Consider the following 19,139-nt stretch of genomic DNA (forward strand, 5'->3'; position numbering starts at 1 on the left):
AGAGCTGGGAGGACAGAGAAGAAGGCATAGAGAAATACTGTTGGTCGAGGACGTGTGGCAACCGTGGGCATGACCGAGCTGTAACGCATACGGGTCAAGACATGGACAGACAGAATCGATGTGGGAATGTGCTATATCCATTTTATATTTTCACATGTATTAAGGCATCCTCTTTACTATTTTTCAAACAATCTCTTCATAGCCACTTCCCATCAGAAACCTCATCAAGACCCTCAGAGAGTGTCCCGAGGTCGAGATTGCGACCCATATCGAGGCAACTCCGGAATGGATTTGGCCAAGAGGCGATCTCTTCCACTGGGTGGGCGTGCTCAACCGCTTTGACGAGATCCTTGACAACATCTGCAAGAGTCATGACATGAAGAAGCCGCAGCCGAAGGAGTTTACATCCGAAGAACGACGCCTGGTATTGGCTATCCTCTTCTTTTCACGTCTTTTGCTGGAGAGCTGTACAAATCGAAACCTATACGCTTCCTACGAGGTAAGCTCAGCATCCCAAGGCGGACCGAATGTGAGATTTAACAAAAAGTCGCTTTCTGTCACCGCGCTAACTGACGTCTTGCTCAACATCATAAACTAGCAACTAAACGATCTACTCCATGCACGCGATTTGGATGTCCTCGAATCGTGTCTTCGTCTTTTGCTTCGACCCGCACAGCGTCACAGCGCTCAGCGTTCGGCCAAATCAATATTCACAGTGTCGCAGGATCGACTTCTCGCACTCGCACATTCCTGGGGAAGCAAGGAGTACGGCCTGGATCTCCAGCAGCTCGCAGATCACAAGACAGAGATTCCCGAGCGACTGAAGACCCTCAATTTCCAGTTTTACAGAACAGTATCACTCGTAAAGCCTACAGCAGCAGACGCAGCTACAGCCGCAGCCGCAGCCGCTTCCACTTCGTCTGGAAGTTCATCCGCTCAATCAGAACCTAGCAGCACAACGCCAACGGCGCCATCATCTCATGCCACGGCATCCTCCGGAAAACAACGACGATCATCCAGTTCAGGAGCGCCCTCGTCGATCAACGTCAGTGCCGTTTCACCTACAAGTGAAGGAATGGTTGTCATTCAGGTTTCAGATCCCACTCAGTTAGGGTCTTCTGATTACGAGATTCTGCAGCACTTGATCCAGGAGTACATGGTCCCAGAGGAATATCAATTCCAGCTCCTTAGCCGCATTAGGATAGCTACTGGCATCAGCGATCCAAGACGTCGGCAGCAACTTTTGGCAATCCGTATTTTGGCAATAGCGGTCATGTCGCATGTTCTCTCTGAGGCAGTCGTAGTTGAAAAATTCTTCGCATTTGAGCCGGAGATTATCCAGAGCTTGAGCGATCTGATCCATCCTGATCACAATGTGTCCTTTGTAAGCGATAATCTTCATATTGCAACGGCTTTGTTCTGTTTAAAGACTCTTTCTTGATGACCAACGTCCTTTTCTGTTTGTTCTTTAGGATCTGCAAACGGTGGCCCTATTTGCTCTGGATGGGTTGGCGCACCTTAAGAACAAACATCCTGACGTGCTGACTGCCATCAATGCGTCAGCAAGCCATGGTGTTCTGCTCTATGCGCTGCGCAAAATTGTCGCAGGCCTTGGTTCTGAGGATGGTAATGCACGTTGGTTATTTTTCTGTACATAGAAGCACTTCAAAACCAGGCGCAGTACTTCTAATCGTCTCGGTATGATCTTTGTGCTATTAGCACCATATCCTCAGGACTTCTTGGATGCGATGTTTGCGCTCATTTCATTCATCATTAGTTCGGCTACAGGCGGCAACATGGTTATATCTGCCGGCATTGTTCCTGTTTTTCTGCAGCTGCTTTCAAACAAGCGCCCTGCACATTTGAGAGTAGGCTGATTTACGCGCGTATTATTGGAAGGAGTGATGGATGGCACTCGTGACTGTGTTACTAATAATGGCTTCATTTTTTACTTGCTATGACATTACAGAATGTTACAAAGAGTATTTCAATCCTGGACAGTCTTATCTACGGCTTTAGCACTGCGTTCACTTCGTTTTGCGCGTCTAATGGTCTTAACAATTTGGTAGCAAGGATCAAGGATGAAGTAGATTACTCTCTGAACTTGGTTAAAGAAGCAGAGGCGTCACAAATGACTGGAGTCGCCTCTACTTCTGCTTCTAGCGACAGGAACATCAGCAAAGGTAAGAGTTAAAGCTTTGGGTAAACAAGGAATGTCGCCACAAGGGGTTCTTTAATGAACCTATGTATTAATTAAACCCGCGTCCTTGAAACTATAGAGGAAGAGCCTTTACCCATTCCGTTCGGAAGGACCGCGCTGCTGAAAGCGATGTTCAAGTTTGTGATCCATATGATGCAAAGTCCTGGTACTCAGGAAGGATTGCGCAATTTGATCGACACTTCGTTGCCATCGACACTCAGAGTCATTATGGAGAACCCTATTGCGCTTGGAACTTCCATATACGCTCATGGTATGTCCACGAAGAGGTTTGCAGCTTCATTGAGGGCTTTAGTAGAAGGGATTGGAATCCTTACTTTTTTTTTTCTTTTTTTGGTCCGCCAACTATTACAGCCATTAATACCATGACATCGTTCATTCACAATGAGCCGACTTCGCTGGCTATCTTGCAGGAGGCGAAGATACCCCAAACTCTTCTCGCGAGCCTATCTAGAGATATCCCAGCGTCCAACGACGTTGCGATGAACCTACCTGGAGCGTTTGGGGCTATCTGTTTGAACCCAACCGGCTTGGAGATGTTCACGAAAGAGTTTCCCATGAAAAAATTCTTTGGAATTTTTACATCCATTCCACACGTGCAGGCTTTCCAGGACAACGACATTGCATCGAATCTGGGTGTTTCGATGGATGAGCTTGTGCGACATCAACCCAGCTTAAAGGCGAATGTGATGGTGGAGCTGGTTGCTATGCTGAACGAGGCTCTGCAGATGTGCGAATCGGACGAGGTTATTGGAGATGATATCGTCTTTAGCACACTTCAAAAGACGCGAGCCAAGGATGCTCCCCAATTGGGTGTAACTGTCGAAGACGAGGCAAACAAGGATGACAGAAAGGACTCACTCGTGGCTCAGCTCATTGAGGCCTCTGCTAGAGTAAGTGGATGCATACGTTGTTTCTGAAAAGAAGCTTTATCGTGAGTATCAATAATCATGACTAAACGACGCATTTCTTTATCAATTTAGTTCTGCGAGAGTTTCTTCCAGAATTCTTCCAGCGCCAAGGATTTCTTGAAAGCAGATGGAATCAACATCTTGATGAAGTTTTACACCCTTCCAACTCAACCGTACGATCTGGCTAATACACCCGCGTTCTTCACCCTTTCTCATTTGGTTCGGTTATTGAGCGAAACAGACCCTGGCACGGCCATATCAGCAGTGCTGAAGGAAGTGAACAGGTTGCTCGAAGGGGTGCAATTCTTACTAGAGTCCACCAACCCTGGTTCCGATTTGCTTCAGTACATTGACATTTCGAGTAAGTTGCTGGTTTTTATTAGATGATACATTTGCATGAACGCTGAAATGAATCCCCAGCGTACATTATACTGAATGGTTACTGTTCCTCATCTTTTACCCTGATAGATTCAAATCTGGAGGACGTCGTGCGAGGAAACGAAATTCTCAGGAGCTTAATTAGTCTGCATGCACTGAGCGGACTGATCTCGGACATGTTTTGTACACCCGCGTTCTCTCACAGTCGAAACTCGGCATCTGTTCTAACTGCATTTGTGAATGCGCAGGGTGCTCCGGCCCTTGCTGGTCTTGGCCAACTCCACAGGTATGATGATAGCCCCAAGAAATAGAAATAGTCCCCGTTATTTTATGTGTCGCTGACACGCTATTCTTGCTCTTGTTCATCTTAGATTCTGTGTTTGGGAGACCACTGTGTTGAAGCGTGCATTGCAAAAGAACTGGAATGATCCGAGCCCAAAGTCGAAGAAGCACTACAGTCCACCACAGGTCCCGGGAACATTGGACGAGTTTGTTGAGGAAGCTGAAGGCGAAGACAAGGAGATGGCACCAGCGACACCCACCATTGACGCTTACACCCCCAGCGCCATCAATACAAAGTATTTCAAATTTGTGCTCACACAGATCCCGCATTATCTCTCGCCTATGTATCAAGGTATTCATGAGCTTCTTTGCTGTTGGTAGCATCTGATGAAATGAGTTCCCGCGCTGCATATTCTAACACGCCATTTCCCTCAATTTTGCAGGCATTACCAAGATGCTGTTTAACCGAAGAGACATCGAGGCTACTCAGCGTGCGCACTCTTTCCAAGTTGCAGATTCTCTATCCAAAGTCCTGCAGGCGCATATTTCTTGGAAACGACTCGGTAAGTTCTCTAATGATAGAGATTTCAGAGACCGACAATAGGCTCATTTTGATACGTTAGCTTACTTTTCTCGTACTACTTCACTAGATACCAATGTTTCTACGAGTGACAAGCATGCTTACTTGAGTACAATGATCAAGTTACTTCCATACGTGTTCTTGGACGATCGCAATCCGGCAACTCTTCAAACCATTACAGTGGTCTCATTTGTCAGGACAGGAGGCATGGAATCGTTATTCATGTGGCTGGACTCGTTTTGGATAGAAGCGTCCTCCATCCAAAATTCGTCAGCTACTATCACTGAGGAGCAAAGAGTGCTACTGGACCAGCTGTATGGATCTATCGAGGTCATCCTTAGCGTGCTCCAGATACTCACGTCGTCCAAACTGTTGCTCGAATCGTCGCATACATCGCCATTGACTTCCAAGGACGACAAGACCAGGAAGGAGGACTTTTTCGAGCCACATGAGTTTCTGGTGGATGTTCGATTGGTGGTGCTACCTCACATAAGGAGCCTTTGGTTGGACAAGCAGTTGGACAGGGCGCCCGCTGCTGCTTCACGCTATGTCATTCAGATCATTACCAACATCTTGAAGGCAGCTGGAGAGCTCAAGCCCCCTGTTTCGACCGCCTCGCCAGTTATTGTTGGAACAGCGACTCCCAATATCTTTGGCGCTCGACCTCTTGCGCCGGATGCAACAAGCGTCGCGACCCTTCTCGATATGGGTTTCCCACGTTCAGCTGCAGAACTTGCCCTGACGCGCTGCGGCAATCAGCTGGATCGAGCAACTGAATACTTGCTGACCCACCAAGAAGTTGTAGCTGCCGCTATATATGAACAGGAACGCGAAGAGGCTGCAGCGCGTGCTGTGGCGGTTGCTGCCGCTAATGCCCCAAGCACCAGTGAAACACCTGCGGAACCTTCAACAGGACCCGTCACTGACGCCGGCAACAACCAAAATGGTGATGCTTCCAGATCCATCCTTACTGAGCACACAGAACCCGCACCAGAAGCAGAAGGTACGGCCGATGACGACGAAGATAACGACGAGGATGATGAAGGTGACGAAGAAGATGAGGACGAAGAAGAGATGCTTCGACAGGCGCTAGCACTGTCTCAAGCGCTGGACGCCTCCTTATCTGAAGACCCGTCTGGGGATGGCCCCCACACTCAGGAATCCATTGCCGGAGAGTTATCCTCGACTTCTGGAGAGCTGGCCATCAGTCTCAACCAAGACGACCCTGTCGATATTGAAGGGGAGGATGCGAAGGGGGATGTTGAGATGAGCACCAATGACGAGGAAGCCAAGAACGAACAGGAATACAAGACTGCACTCGCTTTACATGAAGCACATAAGGAGGAGTTGTCGAAGGGCCGTGAGGAGTTGAGACCCCTCCTCATTCCTAGGTCTCTTGAGTTGATTGAGGCAATCGAGGATGTCATTTTCAACGTCCGAGATCTCCTTGTACTCCTATGCAAGGATAAAAACAGTAATGCATTGGATGAGCTAGTCAAGGATCTCGAAAAAGCTAGCAACATCCAAGTGGACCAGGTTGGCTTAGCTGGAAAGGCATTTGGCGCGCGCTTGCGGCTTTTGGCACTACTCTTCGGGGATGTCACGATCCAGGCCAAGATGGGCGAGTATAGTACAACGCTGGCACCTCTTCTGATGACAATTCTGACAAAACATGTCGAGTCTCAGGCGCCTCAAAAGGACAACAACTGGCTTTCTCCCCTGCTGCTCATGGTGGAAAACTTTTTGTCTCTCGCAGACGAGCCTAGGGTAGTTCCGGACTTGACGACAACAGAAGGAAAGGAGAAGGCAGCCCAAGAAGATAAGGAGATGAAGGATGACATTATCACACCTGCTGAGAAGGAGAGACTACTTCACCAATCCATCGTACTTCTCAATCAGCAGGACCTCGTAAAGGACATTGCTCTCTCCGTTTTCCGCATTCTCGTGCGACTGACTCGACACCACTCGCTAGCGATGGAGTTCTTGAACAAGGGCGGGTTGGAGCTGGTTTTCTCGACATTGAAACCCGAACGGATTGGCGTGCAGGGACAGCAGAGTCTTGTCATCATGATTATGCGCCATATCGTCGAGGATGCCGTTGTCCTGCAAGCAACCATGGAAAGGGAGATTGTGCGCTGGTTTGCACAGCCCTCCCGTGCACGAACAAGCGACATCCAGAGCTACCTTCGACACAACAGCTTTTTGGGACTGCGCGAATTAGATGCATTCATTGCTGGAACGCTCAACGTCTGCAAGGTCTCAAAGTACGACAGTGCCTTCAGGACCCTACAACTGACTTTGGCCAAGCCTGCCGCTCTATCAAAGTTGGAAAACGACAAGGACCAGGACGACACTTCGGGGGATGATGGTGCAGATGACAAAGGCAAGGCCAAGGATGGTGATCAAGATGCAGGAGAGGGCTCATCATTATCAGAGCAGCGCGCCAGCACAGTTCAGTCGACGCGCGACATTTCTGAGGCTGCAAAGAAGTACTCTTCCCAGATATCGGAAACCGTCATTCACTTCCTGGTATTCGAGTTGCTCAGCACCAGATTAGTGCCCGTGTCTGGTGTACATTCGAGTACATCCGCTTCGCCAGGCCATATGCCAATGGTCTCTGCTTCCGCACCATCGATGGTGGCGCAAACGACTACCACGGACAACGATGCAAGAACACCAGACGAAGCTTCAAATGACGCCAACTTTGTTCACCGCTGCTTCGTGCTTCAATGCCTAAACGAACTCCTAATTTCCTACCCGTCTTGCAAGGTTGACATGATGAACTTTTCAAGGCGCAAGTCAGGCAAGGAATCTATCAACGTTGCCAGCAAACCCAGAGCGAACTGGCTTGGCTACCTTCTGAACGACTTAATCCCATACAGGGGTACTGTAGCGCAGTCGAGTGAGACAGAGCTTCAAAAGCATTCGATCGAGTCAAACTTCGCATCTGCCGTACTCGTTGCCATGTTCGCCAACAGTGACGAGGAGGAGGAAAAGCAACCGTTTAGCCACGTGGTTCAGGCTCGTCGTTTCGTTATCGATGGTATGATTCGGTCGTTTAAGGACGCAATTGCCTCGACCGATCCAGTCGAGATCAAGTATGGCAAGTTCCTTTCGCTATCGGAGCTCAGCTACAAAATTTTGGGCGCATCTTCGTCCTCTGTAATCGGTGTGAAGGCCAACGACGACCATTCAATCAACATCGTGAAGGTTATGCTGGAAAAGAACTTTATCGTCATTTTGACCAACGTCTTGGCGGATATTGACCTCAACTATCCTCACGCCAAGATTCTTGTCAATGCTGTCCTGAAGCCGTTGGAGCACTTGACAAAGCTGTCACTCAAGATGAGCAGGGCAGCTGAACCAGGAGCTTCCAGGGCTGCCCGTCAATCCACTCCACTGTCCGGAGCTGGAAGCGGAAACGCGTCAGGAGATGAGGCCGATACCCCCGACTTGTATAGAAATTCTTCCCTCGGTATGTTTGATGGAGTCAGCATGGAAACTGACGGGGACGACGAATCGGACGACTCTACCGGAGAGGACGATATCTATGAAGGTGACGAGTATGAGGAAGAGACTGCAAGCGATGCCAGCGACCTCAGCGAGGAGGACTTTAGTGACGATGACGATGTCGATGAAGCCCTGGAGGAGGCTGTTGATCGCAACCCCTTCCATCACCATAGCCACGAGATCTCAGACGACGAGGTGGATCAAGATGACGAGGACATGGACGGTGAAGAGGACGACGACCTTGATGAAGATATGGAGGCCGAGCTGCACGAGGCACTCGCACAGGACGAGGCTGAAGATGAGGAAATGATGGAGTGGGATACAGATTCGCGACCTGTCATTCTTCAAGAAGGCGGGATTGGAAATGTCATTATCGATACGGAGGACGAGCCTCAGGTTGCAGATCCCGAGTACTATGAGGAACAGGATCGCGCCCATCGCCACCATACTCATACACATAATCCGCACCTTCATCCAGCAGACGAAGGAGGCATAGAGGACGAGGACGAAGAAGATGAGGAGGATGAAGATGTGGATGAGGATGACGAAGATGATGAGGACGACCTCGACGAAGAAGGTGATGATATCGTGCTTCTCGACGACGCTGAAGGATTCGATCCTGTTCGAGGACTCGGACATGGCGGCGCTTGGGATATGACCAGCGCCTTTGTCATCAACGACCAGGACGGATTGCTAAATGGAGCCCAAATCATCGATCTTCGCGGTCGCCGGCCTCGGACAGCGGCTCGGCGCTTGGATGACCGCGGATTCTTTTGGAATGACGGCGACGCTGATCAAGGACGGCTCTCCTACATCGAGGACGACGACTTCCCGTCACTCGGAGCACCGGCTCGAAACCCCTTCCTGCAGGTGTCGGACGATGTGATTACCCACCCTCTGCTTGCTCAACCTCGTTCGACGACTGCGAATACTGCCTCGAATGGCCATCGTCGTGGAGGTTCGCGTGGCGCAGGACTTACGGATTGGCAAGCATTTGGAGAATTCTTAAATGGGAATCCCTCGCAGATCCTGGGCACCTTGATGAACGGTGGAGCCATTCGAGCGAGCCACGGAGCGTTCCGCGTGGAGGTCAATCATGGTAATACCGCTATTGTTACTCCAATTGATCGCAGCATTCCAGCAGTAGATCCTGCGACCGGCGCGATCTCAGCTGGATCCACGGCGGATGCTGCCAGCGCGAACAAGACTACCATGTTTAGCACAGTCCGCGACTTCGTTCCTTACTCCACATCACAGAGATGGTCACAGGAGTGCCGGATGATGTATGGCGCAACAGCACAGGATAAGGCGTCGCGACTGGCGAACCATGTTATCAATGCATTAATTCCAGCTGCCGAGGAGGAGCATCGTCTCAAAACCAGAGAGTTGGAACGGAGGCGAAAGGCCGAGGCAGCACGGAAACAGATCGCGGAAGAGAAGCGAAAGGCCGAGGAGGAAGAGGAGCGTATCAAAGCCGAGGAAGCTGAAAAGGCACGTCTTGCAGAGGAGGCTCGTCGGGCTGAGGAAGCCGCCACTCGCGCTACACAAGGAGAGATAGAAGGCGCGCCCATGGCGTCTGAAGAGTCTGCAATGGATGTGGAAGGCGCTGCATCGGCAACCGCAGAGCCTGAAGCAGAGGCAGAATCCGCCCCACCAACACGCAGGATGGTGATGATTGAAGGAGAAATGGTGGACATTACGGACAGCGACATCGATCCGGAGTTCTTGGAGGCTCTTCCAGAGGAGATGCGCCGTGAAGTGTACAACGATTATCTGCAGTCGCAGCGACCAGCACCTCCAGCAACACAGCAGTCAACATCAACTTCAGGAACGCAAGCTATCAACACGGACTTTTTGGATGTTCTTCCAGGAAACATGCGTGCCGAGCTGGAGGACATAATGCGCGGGCAGGGTGCAAGCGGTGCTGCTAGGTCCGAGCCACTGGTTTCTGCATTTAACGAGTACACACTTTCGCGTTTGGTGCCTCAGCTGAGACAGATGTACCGGGATGGGGGATCTCGATCGCCAGTGCCGCCTGCCTTGTTGGCCGAGACGAGCGCGCTGTTGGACCAAATCCCGCGGCACTTCCCAGGATTGCGAGAGGCCCGCGACATTCTTGCAGGCGCAGCCTCAGGGCCTTCTGGTACAAGCTCAAGTAAGAAAGCCATTGCTCCACGAGATGCCATCCAGCTTGTGGACAAGTCATCTTTGGCGACGCTTGTTCGCCTCATGTTCCTGCCTCAGCCCCCCTCTAGGAACATCCTGAATAAGCTCTTGGTTAACCTGTGCGAGAATAGTAAGACACGATCAGAGCTCCTCTCACTCCTACTTTCCATCTTGCAGGATGGCGGTGCCGATCTGGCGGCCGTAGACAAGGGGTTTGCGCAGATGTCGCTTCGCGGAAAAACAGTTGTGAAGGCGCACCCACACCATAAGGGCAAGGAGGCCACCGCAGCTGCCCTTCCAACTCCGGTGCCCGCCGCGATGGACAATGTACCGAATCTGGTGGCCCGTCGGTGCCTAGAAGCTCTGTATTACATTGTCTCATTCAACTCGCAGGCTGTGCTATTCTTCCTCATGGAGCACGAGAATGTCACGCTGAGAAGGTCTTCATCGAAGAAGGGCAAAGGCAAGGAGAGACTTGTCAGCGAGAAATACCCGATTGTGCTTCTACTCGATCTCTTGGAGCGGCCAATTTTTGTGGAGAGCTCGGCGTTGATGGAACAGCTCATGACTCTACTATCTGTGATTTGCAGACCTCTGGCAACGCTTGCAAAGGACGAAGAGGACAGAAAGAAACGGGAGAAGGAGGCGGAGAGCAAGCGAAAGGAAGAGGAAGCTACGACTTCGACGGCAACAGTGTCGACTGCTGGACAGAATACCGTGGCTCCGTCAGCGGAATCGAGTGCAGCTGTACATACGGATGACCCAAGGACAGCTGAGAACGCGGGCGAGAACTTTAGTTCGACAACGACAACACTAACGGGCGCATCGGGTGTATTGGCGATAGAGAGCAATACAGAGATTAAGGAGGCCGACACGGAGCCTTCAGCGCTGAAGCCCCCAGTAATCCCGGACCATTGTATGCAGCTGATAGTTCGTGTCCTGACTGCCGGAGAGTGCTCAAGCAAGACATTTCAGTTTACATTGTCTGTCATCCAGAATCTTTCCGTGTTGGAAGGTGCTAGAGATGTGATTACCGCCGAGCTGGTTCGGGTTGCTCGTGAACTGGGAGGTAGCATTTTTGGGGATCTCGAGACGCTCTCTCGGACACTGGCGAATGCAATGAGCGGAGTCGATGTTCAAGGTGTCGCCCTTGAGAAATTTTCGCCCGCATCGTCCAAGCAGGCTAAACTGCTTCGTGTGCTCAAGACCATCGATTACATGTATTCCAGAAAGCAGAGCCTGACCCAAGCACCAGCGACAACGCAGGTCAACATTGAACTGGCACCAACACTGGATCCCGAGGAGGCGGACGCGGTTATGCCGAGATCGATGCGTGACGTGGGCTCAGGGGCGCTCAAGTTGAACGAGGACGAGGAGAAGGTTTCTACGATCTACAACAGTCTTTCCTTCCACTTGCTGTGGGCTGAGGTTGGGAACGCGCTGGAGTTGATTCGAGAACGAAGTGATATGATTCATGTTGCAACGGTGCTACTGCCTTTGATCGAATCGTTCATGGTTGTTTGCAAGTACGTTGGACTGAGGCCCTCGACACTGGAAATGGAGGAGGCAGAGTGCAAAGCGACGACGAACTCGACAGAGGAGCTCTTCTTACTGTTCACGGAGAAGCACAGCAAGATTTTAAACATCATGGTTCGTAACAACCCCGCTCTGATGTCAGGATCGTTCTCGCTGCTGGTGCATAACCCGAAGATGCTGGAATTCGACAACAAGCGCAACTATTTCACGCAGCAGCTGCATAAGCGCAATCCGACACGGGAGCACTACGGCACCTTGCAGATGAACGTGCGCCGTGAGATGGTCTTTGTTGACTCATTCTCGCAACTGCAGTCTCGGACAGGCGAGGAGATCAAGTATAGCAAGCTGAATGTGCACTTTCATGGCGAGGAGGGAGTTGATGCAGGAGGAGTGACTCGAGAATGGTTCCAAGTGCTGGCGAGACAAATGTTCAATCCGGACTATGCGCTGTTCAAGACGTCGGCCGCAGACAAGTTGACGTACCAACCTAATCGCGCATCATGGGTCAACTCTGACCATTTGCTATTCTTCAAGTTCATTGGACGAGTCATTGGCAAGGCTATCTACGACGGGCGGCTTCTGGACGCTTACTTCACAAGGTCTTTCTACAAGCATATCCTGGGACGACCAGTCGACTACCGCGATGTTGAAGCCGTCGACCCTGAGTACTACAAGTCATTGGTGTGGATGTTGGAGAATGATATCACGGACATTGTGGAGGAGACATTCTCGATGGAAACGGATGATTTCGGCAACAAGAAGATTGTTGATTTGAAACCCAATGGACGCAACATCCCAGTGACAGAGGAGAACAAGCACGAATATGTCAAGTATATTACGGAGCAGAAGCTGACGCTGGCAATCAAGGATCAGATCCACTCATTTCTGCAAGGATTCCACGAGATCATCCCCGCGCACCTGATCAGTATCTTCAACGAACAGGAGCTAGAGCTGCTGATCTCAGGTCTGCCAGACATCGATGTGGACGAGTGGAAGAATAACACGGAGTATCAGAACTACTCGCAGGCTTCTCCACAGATCCAAAACTTTTGGAGAGCGGTTCGGTCTTTTGATCAGACAGAGCGAGCGAAGCTACTGCAGTTTGTGACAGGAACATCGAAGGTGCCTCTGGGAGGGTTCTCTCAGCTCCAGGGCATTTCGGGCGTACAAAAGTTCCAGATCCACAAGGACTTTTCATCGACGAAGCGGCTGCCATCTGCACATACATGGTAAGACTCCGTTGCAAGTCATTGAACTTATCTTTAATGTTCTTATTTCCCATCTTAACATATTGCTAACGTCCTTCTTTTCCTCACTTGATATTCTTGTTCATTAGCTTTAACCAACTCGATTTGCCAGAGTATGAGACGTATGAAGAGCTGCGACAACAGTTGCTGACAGCAATCTCTGAGTGCAGTACCGGGTTCGCATTCGCGTAAACCAGAACCAAACGTGAGCTTACGAAGCCAAATGCTCTACATTTACAGTAGTCTGCGATTGCAATAAAGAAAGGATAATGCCTCCTCAATAGAGTTTTCATTATTATTAAAAGTATTATTGTTACAGGTGTGTTACTTGCTCGCTTGTGTCTATGCGAATGCCATTTCAATATCCAGATGTGTTCTACTTTACGAAAATGCCGCCAGGTTGCGCACAGAAAGCTCAGCCTTCATCATGGTCAGCTCGGCTTCCAGCGAAGTAATCCGACCCATATTTCGGCTCTGCTCTTCCATTCGTAGCCGCCGCTCCTTCTGTGCTACCATTTCCAGATCCTTGATCCGTGCGCCCGCCGCTGCCAAAGAGACAGCAGCCGCTCCAGTCCCTGGAAACCCTGCTGACGCAGTGCCAGGACCAGACTGCCGAAGTTCCATTTTACGGATTGTATTCCGGAGCTCTGCAACGGTCACCCTCTGGCTCTCTCGCTCCTCCTCCATCGCCAGAATCTTCTCACGCTGCTCCTCGAGCTCAAGGACCAGATTTCGAAAGTCGTCAGAGTCCTCAAACGCAACCATGTCCTCCAATTTCTTTTCTTGCTCGATCACAATGATCTCGAGTTCACGCTTGGCCTGCCGGAGACTCTGAAGCTCTTCTCGGTTCCAGGGCGTATCCATCAAGTCTTCATCCTCGTATGTGTTGTTGGGCCCTAAGAAACTGCTGGATCCATTCTCTGAGCTTGCAGAGCCCTTTACCTGCGTAGAAATAGAACCAGCGAAGGTAGATTGTGGCTGTCCCCCTTCCCCCTGCTTCTCCTGCAAAGTCCTCAGGGCCATCAGGTCAGCACCGTCTGCTCCATCCAGGTGCGCCAACGCATGGACATTTACGATTGAAGCCCTCTTCTCACTCAACAATTTGTCTCTTGGCAAGGAGTCCTGTTGCTCTATGCGGGCTAGAGTCTTTTCGATATCCACAGTCTCTCCCTTGGCCGTCTTCTCAAGCGCTGACTTCATCAGTGCCATCTTCTCCTGCTGAGCCTCCAATTCGAGCTGTAGCTGCTTCACAACCGCATCTTTGCGTGCCAAGCGCGACTCAATCTCCTTGGGAAATTCGAGCACTGTGCCATCAGCCGAGGTCTCAACCGTAGACCGACCCGCCAGCTGCTCCGGCGCAGTCGTTTTGGTGTTGATCGACTGCGAAGTCAGAATTAGCTTGGTGAGATGATCGATACGTTCCTTGAGTGCATTTCTGACCATATTCATTTCCACCATCTCTTCCTCATGCTTCAACCTCTCCTTCTCCAGAAGTGTGGACAGCTCCGCCTGCTGTTTACCGCCCATGGCACCTGCAGATCTAGCATCGACTGCCTCGCCACTACCAGCAGCCGTCAGCATGAGCTGCGCCTTGAGTTCGCTAATCTCGCGACGATACTTCTCCAGCAGCGCCTTATCATCCATAACCTGGTTCGTCTGCGCCCTTGTCACGACCTTCTTGACACGCGCAGCAAATTTGAGGGTGTTATGGGATTCCTCTACATTCAAGGACGACGGGCTGATGGTACAGATCACCGAGACACGTGCATTTCCGTTGAGCGATGATTGCAAGATTCGAGTCAACTTCGAGTCGCGATATGGGATATGTGCCCTATATTTCCGACCAAATACAAGAAAAAAGAGGTGTTAGCATGGGGCCACAATGTGGGTCCTATACAGATGCTGGACAATTTTCTCTCCACCACTCACCCTTTCTCCTCTGTTAACTTAGAGATAACGGATCCGAGTGTCAACAGCGACTTGTTGATGAAGGCTCCCTCCTTTCGTCGCTCCTCGTTCGATGCAGCCTTTTCAGATCCTGCCAAGTCGATCAAATTTAGCTGTGACACACGAACTGCACTGGCGGATTTGGCACCCAGGGTCGGTTTGCGTGTTGTAGGGCTTCCTGCTGCATTGCCAGGCGAACGGTCTCTGCTTTCAATGACGATTTGAAAGATCGAGTGCGAGCGACTGCTGTGTGCGTTGAAATCCGTAGAACTGACATGCCGTTGATCTATTTTGTCATATCAGAAATGTTGGGTGATGGTGGCGCGTTAGACGCTATGCAGCAACGAGAAACAAATGAAGATAAAGATTTCCTTGCATCCACGAATGCTGCTGCACGTACAGTCTCCTCTCTCGATGATTCTCATCACCTGGCTCGGTGTGGTTACGATCTCCTCCTTCAGAGGGCTGACATATACCCCGCGCTGTGAGGGCAGCAATATGATAAAGAAATTATAAGGTTAGTCATCCAACTCCATGCCTTGCACCACAAAGCCGATGGCACATCCACGGTTCACATCTTCATTCTATCTTACTCGTCGATCCTCATGTATACGTAAATCAATTGACTCTGGCGAAAGCAGGTCCCGGATGGACTCGTTATAAATCTCCAGATATGATACACGCAGCAGGAACTCGCGGTCTGAGTTTTCGCGGATATATTTGAAAATGTCCTCGACTGCACGAGGGGTGATTCCTGGCTGCGTCTCGTTTCCGCTCTATGACGAAGATGAAGATGATAATGGGTCAATATTAGAAAATATGTGATCCGATCACCTCATGGATAGTTCCTCCATTCCTTACCATGGTCTACATGTCAACAGTGACGGGGCAGTGGAGTCATTGGGGGTAGAGAACGAACAGGTTAGTTATTCGAACTGCACTCCTGGAACAACAAAGGTGCTAGACATCTGTCCGTTCGTACATATGTTTTTCCTGAAGAGGTCTGACCGTATGCGAACACCGTTCCTGAAAAAAAGGGAGAAAAAAAAGTCAATAAAAGCAATGTTTTCACGCAGGTCCCAACCCGCTAGAATTGAATAGGATATGACATTGCCGTTGCCATTACCATTGTATCCCTCCATAGCCGACTGGACCAGATTCTTGACACTCGAGCTGTAGATCTCTTCATTATTACTCCCAGTTAAGGCATGGTCTTTTTGTGATAAAGAGCAAAGACGATAAAATTAAAGGCGGTTAGAAAAAAATCGTCTGTATTGCTTTAGATTACTGACCGACCCCTTTGTCCACATACCAAAAGCATACTCCACAGCGGTCTTTCGCGCATTGACCGCATAGTCGTCATTGTATCCAATTTTCGACCCATCATCAGATACAGCCCACACATCCGTAGGTCCGCCAGCGACTTTCAGTTCTGAGCTGCTGAAGGGTCGGATACGGACTGTCACGGTGACGTTCTCCGTCTTGGAGGCAGGAGGATTGGCTGCACCAACCAGGGACGGAGAGGCAGGGCGCAGGTGTTGTTCTGACGGCGCAGGAGCGGCCAGAGAGGAGGCATTGACCGCCGCGAGCGTCGATGATACTGTACTGGTCTGGTCGCTGTGTTGCTGTCGCTCCATGGGTGTTGGTAGCACAGACTTTGGGGTTGTCGTCGCGGCCACGAGAGAGGGAATCTTGCGGATCAGACTACTGATACTGCCTCCTCCAAGTCCAACACTTGAGGCCGGCAGCTGTTGATGCTGCTGGCGACTGATAGGGCGAGGGGAAGAATACATTGATGTACGTTGACTGGAAGCAGCAGAGGAAACAGACGATAGGGAGGGGCTTGGGGAGGTTGCTCTGGAGGATTGTTGGGAGGAAAGTGGAGTGGAAGGGGAGGAGGAAGTTGAGGAGGGGATCGGTAAGCGATCAACGGTTGGCTTCATCATGTAGCTGATAATGGATGTGTCCTTGAGGAGATTACTAGAAGGGTCAGGGAGGGAGGAAGAGGAAGGAGAAGAGGAAGAGAAAAAGAGCGAGAGAGAGAGAAGAGAGAAAAAAGAGAGAGAAAAGGAATGAAGAAAGAGGACGATGGGTTTTCTGGAATCCAAAAGTGAATGCAAGGGAGAGGGTGGGATCCGTTGTCAAGGAGAGAGGAAGGAGGACAAAAGGGAATAAGAAGTAAAAAAGGCGGAGGTGGAGGTGGAGGTGGGAGTGGATGGATGCCAGGCTGGGCTTAGTCCAGGCACGAGCTGTTGCTGTTGCTGTTGCTGCTGTTGTTGTTGTTGTTGTTGTTGTTGCTGCTGTTGCTGTTGTTGAATGAAAGACAAAGAAAAGAAGTAAGAGAGGATGGAGCAAGGGAACAGTCAGAAAAGTTTATCATATCTTCGATTGTTCATCATCAAGATCAAGGATGATGGTCAGAAACACTCGCCTCTGCTACCTCATCGGGGCATTCATCCTCGGATTCACCGCCAGTCGGATCCTCGACAACGATGTCACTCGCAAACTGGGCACCAAGCAGGGGCTCGTAGTCAACAACTATCTTCAGGCACTAACACCAATACCGACCCCGACCCCGACACCAGCACGATCGCCACCAACATCGCTCCTCGACAGAACAGCCGATGCAGTCAAGGCCAATGCTGCATTTGTGATCCTGTTACAGAACAAGGACTTGCACGAGATGCGAAAGACGATGAGGATGCTCGAGTCGACGTTCAATCGTCGGCACGGATACTCCTATGTCTTTCTCAACAACGTGCCCTTCACAGACCACTTCAAGACTCATATCCGAGCCATGACCACAGCCACCGTCAAGTTTGGTATGGTCCTGTCTTTGCTGTTGGTACGAAAGTCTATTAGAAGCCTGCTTCAATTGCTCAATTGCTCATTTACTCCCAAAATACCACCACCACCAGGCCTGATCCCGAGAGAGCACTGGAGCTACCCTGCTTTCGTCAACCAGACCCAGGCTGCCTTGAACCGCAAGGATATGGAGGCACGCCACGTGCCCTATGGCGAGAGCGAATCGTACAGACACATGTGCCGGTAAATTTTCTACGACGCGCTCGTCCCAAAAGTTACGCGCCGTGTCCGTGTTTCGTGTTTCGTGTATCGCGCTTTATGTTCCTGATTTCTCTCACTTCTTCACACTATCAGGTACGAATCTGGGTTTATTTTCCAGCACGAACTCGTCCAAGAGTACGACTACTTCTGGCGAGTGGAGCCAGGCGTCTCCTTCTCGTGCGACCTCGACTTTGATCCCTTCATGGTCATGAAGACCAAAAAATACAAATATGGTACGATGTCGCTTGCCAGATTTTTCTATCAGCAGCGTTGGAAAGCATGGACTAAGCAGTTGATTTTTTTTATTGCACCGCAGGATTTGCAATTGCCCTGCCAGAGTATGTGGATACAATCCCAACGCTCTGGGAGAACGTCAGGCACTTCATGCAGACCTACCCAGAGCACATCTCCAAGAGGAACTCCCTTGAGTGGATCAGCTACGACAAAGGCGAGACATACAATAACTGTCATTTCTGGTATGAACACTACAGCAATAACAATAACAAAAAAAAAAAAAAAAAAAAAAAAGTATGCTTCATGATGCAAACACATCCTTTTGTAGTAAGAGTGCCTTCTTGTTGTGTGTGTGTGCCTTAGGTCAAATTTTGAGATCGTCGATCTCTCCTTCTTCAGGTCCAAGGCCTACATGGACTTTTTCAACCTACTTGACAAAACGGGTGGATTTTTCTATGAGCGCTGGGGCGATGCACCTGTACACTCTATTGCTGCAGCCCTGATGCTAGATAGGCGGGAAATTCATTTTTTCAACGAGATCGGGTATCGCCACGAGATGTACGAGCACTGTCCAGAGAGCCCTGCGCTCCAGCTGAAGTGCGCTTGCGATCCCAAGGACAACGTTGGTAAGTGCCTCTCTTAAGATTCTCAGGGTAAAAATAACCGAATAGGTCGTTGAATAACCATGGCTTTGTATGGCGTTGCTGCCAATGTAGATTGGGTCCAGTTCTCCTGTCTTCGTCGATTCCTGGAAACATAGACAGACACACAGATAAAAGAATAATAAATCATAATAGCGATTACATCCTCGTCTTTATGTGCCATTGCATACATCGGAAATATCTTAAGAGCTGAAACGGTACGAAGAAATAAAAATAAAATAATAGAGACAGTAAGGTGAACGAGTTACTGTGAGGACCCGATACGCGGACGGATATTTCCTCGAGGACAGTACTCTTTCATTACAGTGGTCCAAACAGATCCTGATGTTCACCATGACACAAAGTTGTGGGTTCATCTGTGCGTCCTCCATTTTGGGTGGGGATGAAAGTAGTGGATCGCGA

General features: G+C 50.1%; 3 protein-coding genes across 3 annotated transcripts; 2 read left to right on the top strand and 1 right to left on the bottom strand.

The window, feature by feature from the left end:
- The first annotated feature begins 31 nt into the window (after positions 1-31).
- Positions 32-13,115, top strand: BC939DRAFT_76403 (uncharacterized protein). The gene is made up of 13 exons (XM_051561886.1): positions 32-499; positions 599-1,384; positions 1,473-1,626; positions 1,720-1,868; positions 1,970-2,183; positions 2,280-2,471; positions 2,573-3,111; positions 3,202-3,490; positions 3,598-3,793; positions 3,879-4,141; positions 4,233-4,352; positions 4,440-12,810; positions 12,918-13,115. Exons 1-13 carry the CDS (start codon positions 377-379, stop codon positions 13,018-13,020), a joined length of 11,499 nt encoding a protein of 3,832 aa, XP_051414579.1. The 5' UTR covers positions 32-376; the 3' UTR covers positions 13,021-13,115.
- On the bottom strand, positions 13,116-17,121 carry BC939DRAFT_408587 (P-loop containing nucleoside triphosphate hydrolase protein). The gene is made up of 8 exons (XM_051552888.1): positions 16,088-17,121; positions 15,902-15,988; positions 15,758-15,801; positions 15,637-15,642; positions 15,369-15,551; positions 15,176-15,257; positions 14,758-15,061; positions 13,116-14,659 (listed from the first exon to the last, which is right to left on the bottom strand). The coding sequence occupies exons 1-8, from the start codon at positions 16,719-16,721 to the stop codon at positions 13,210-13,212; spliced, it is 2,790 nt and encodes a 929-aa protein (XP_051414580.1). The 5' UTR covers positions 16,722-17,121; the 3' UTR covers positions 13,116-13,209.
- BC939DRAFT_444197 (nucleotide-diphospho-sugar transferase) lies at positions 17,030-18,883 on the top strand. The gene is made up of 6 exons (XM_051554633.1): positions 17,030-17,597; positions 17,694-17,823; positions 17,935-18,074; positions 18,158-18,317; positions 18,439-18,701; positions 18,792-18,883. The coding sequence occupies exons 1-6, from the start codon at positions 17,186-17,188 to the stop codon at positions 18,833-18,835; spliced, it is 1,149 nt and encodes a 382-aa protein (XP_051414581.1). The 5' UTR covers positions 17,030-17,185; the 3' UTR covers positions 18,836-18,883.
- Positions 18,884-19,139: the final 256 nt, after the last annotated feature.

Source organism: Gamsiella multidivaricata (genome assembly GCF_025024155.1).
Source record: "Gamsiella multidivaricata strain RSA 2152 chromosome Unknown BC939scaffold_16, whole genome shotgun sequence".
NCBI lineage: Eukaryota > Fungi > Mortierellomycota > Mortierellomycetes > Mortierellales > Mortierellaceae > Gamsiella > Gamsiella multidivaricata.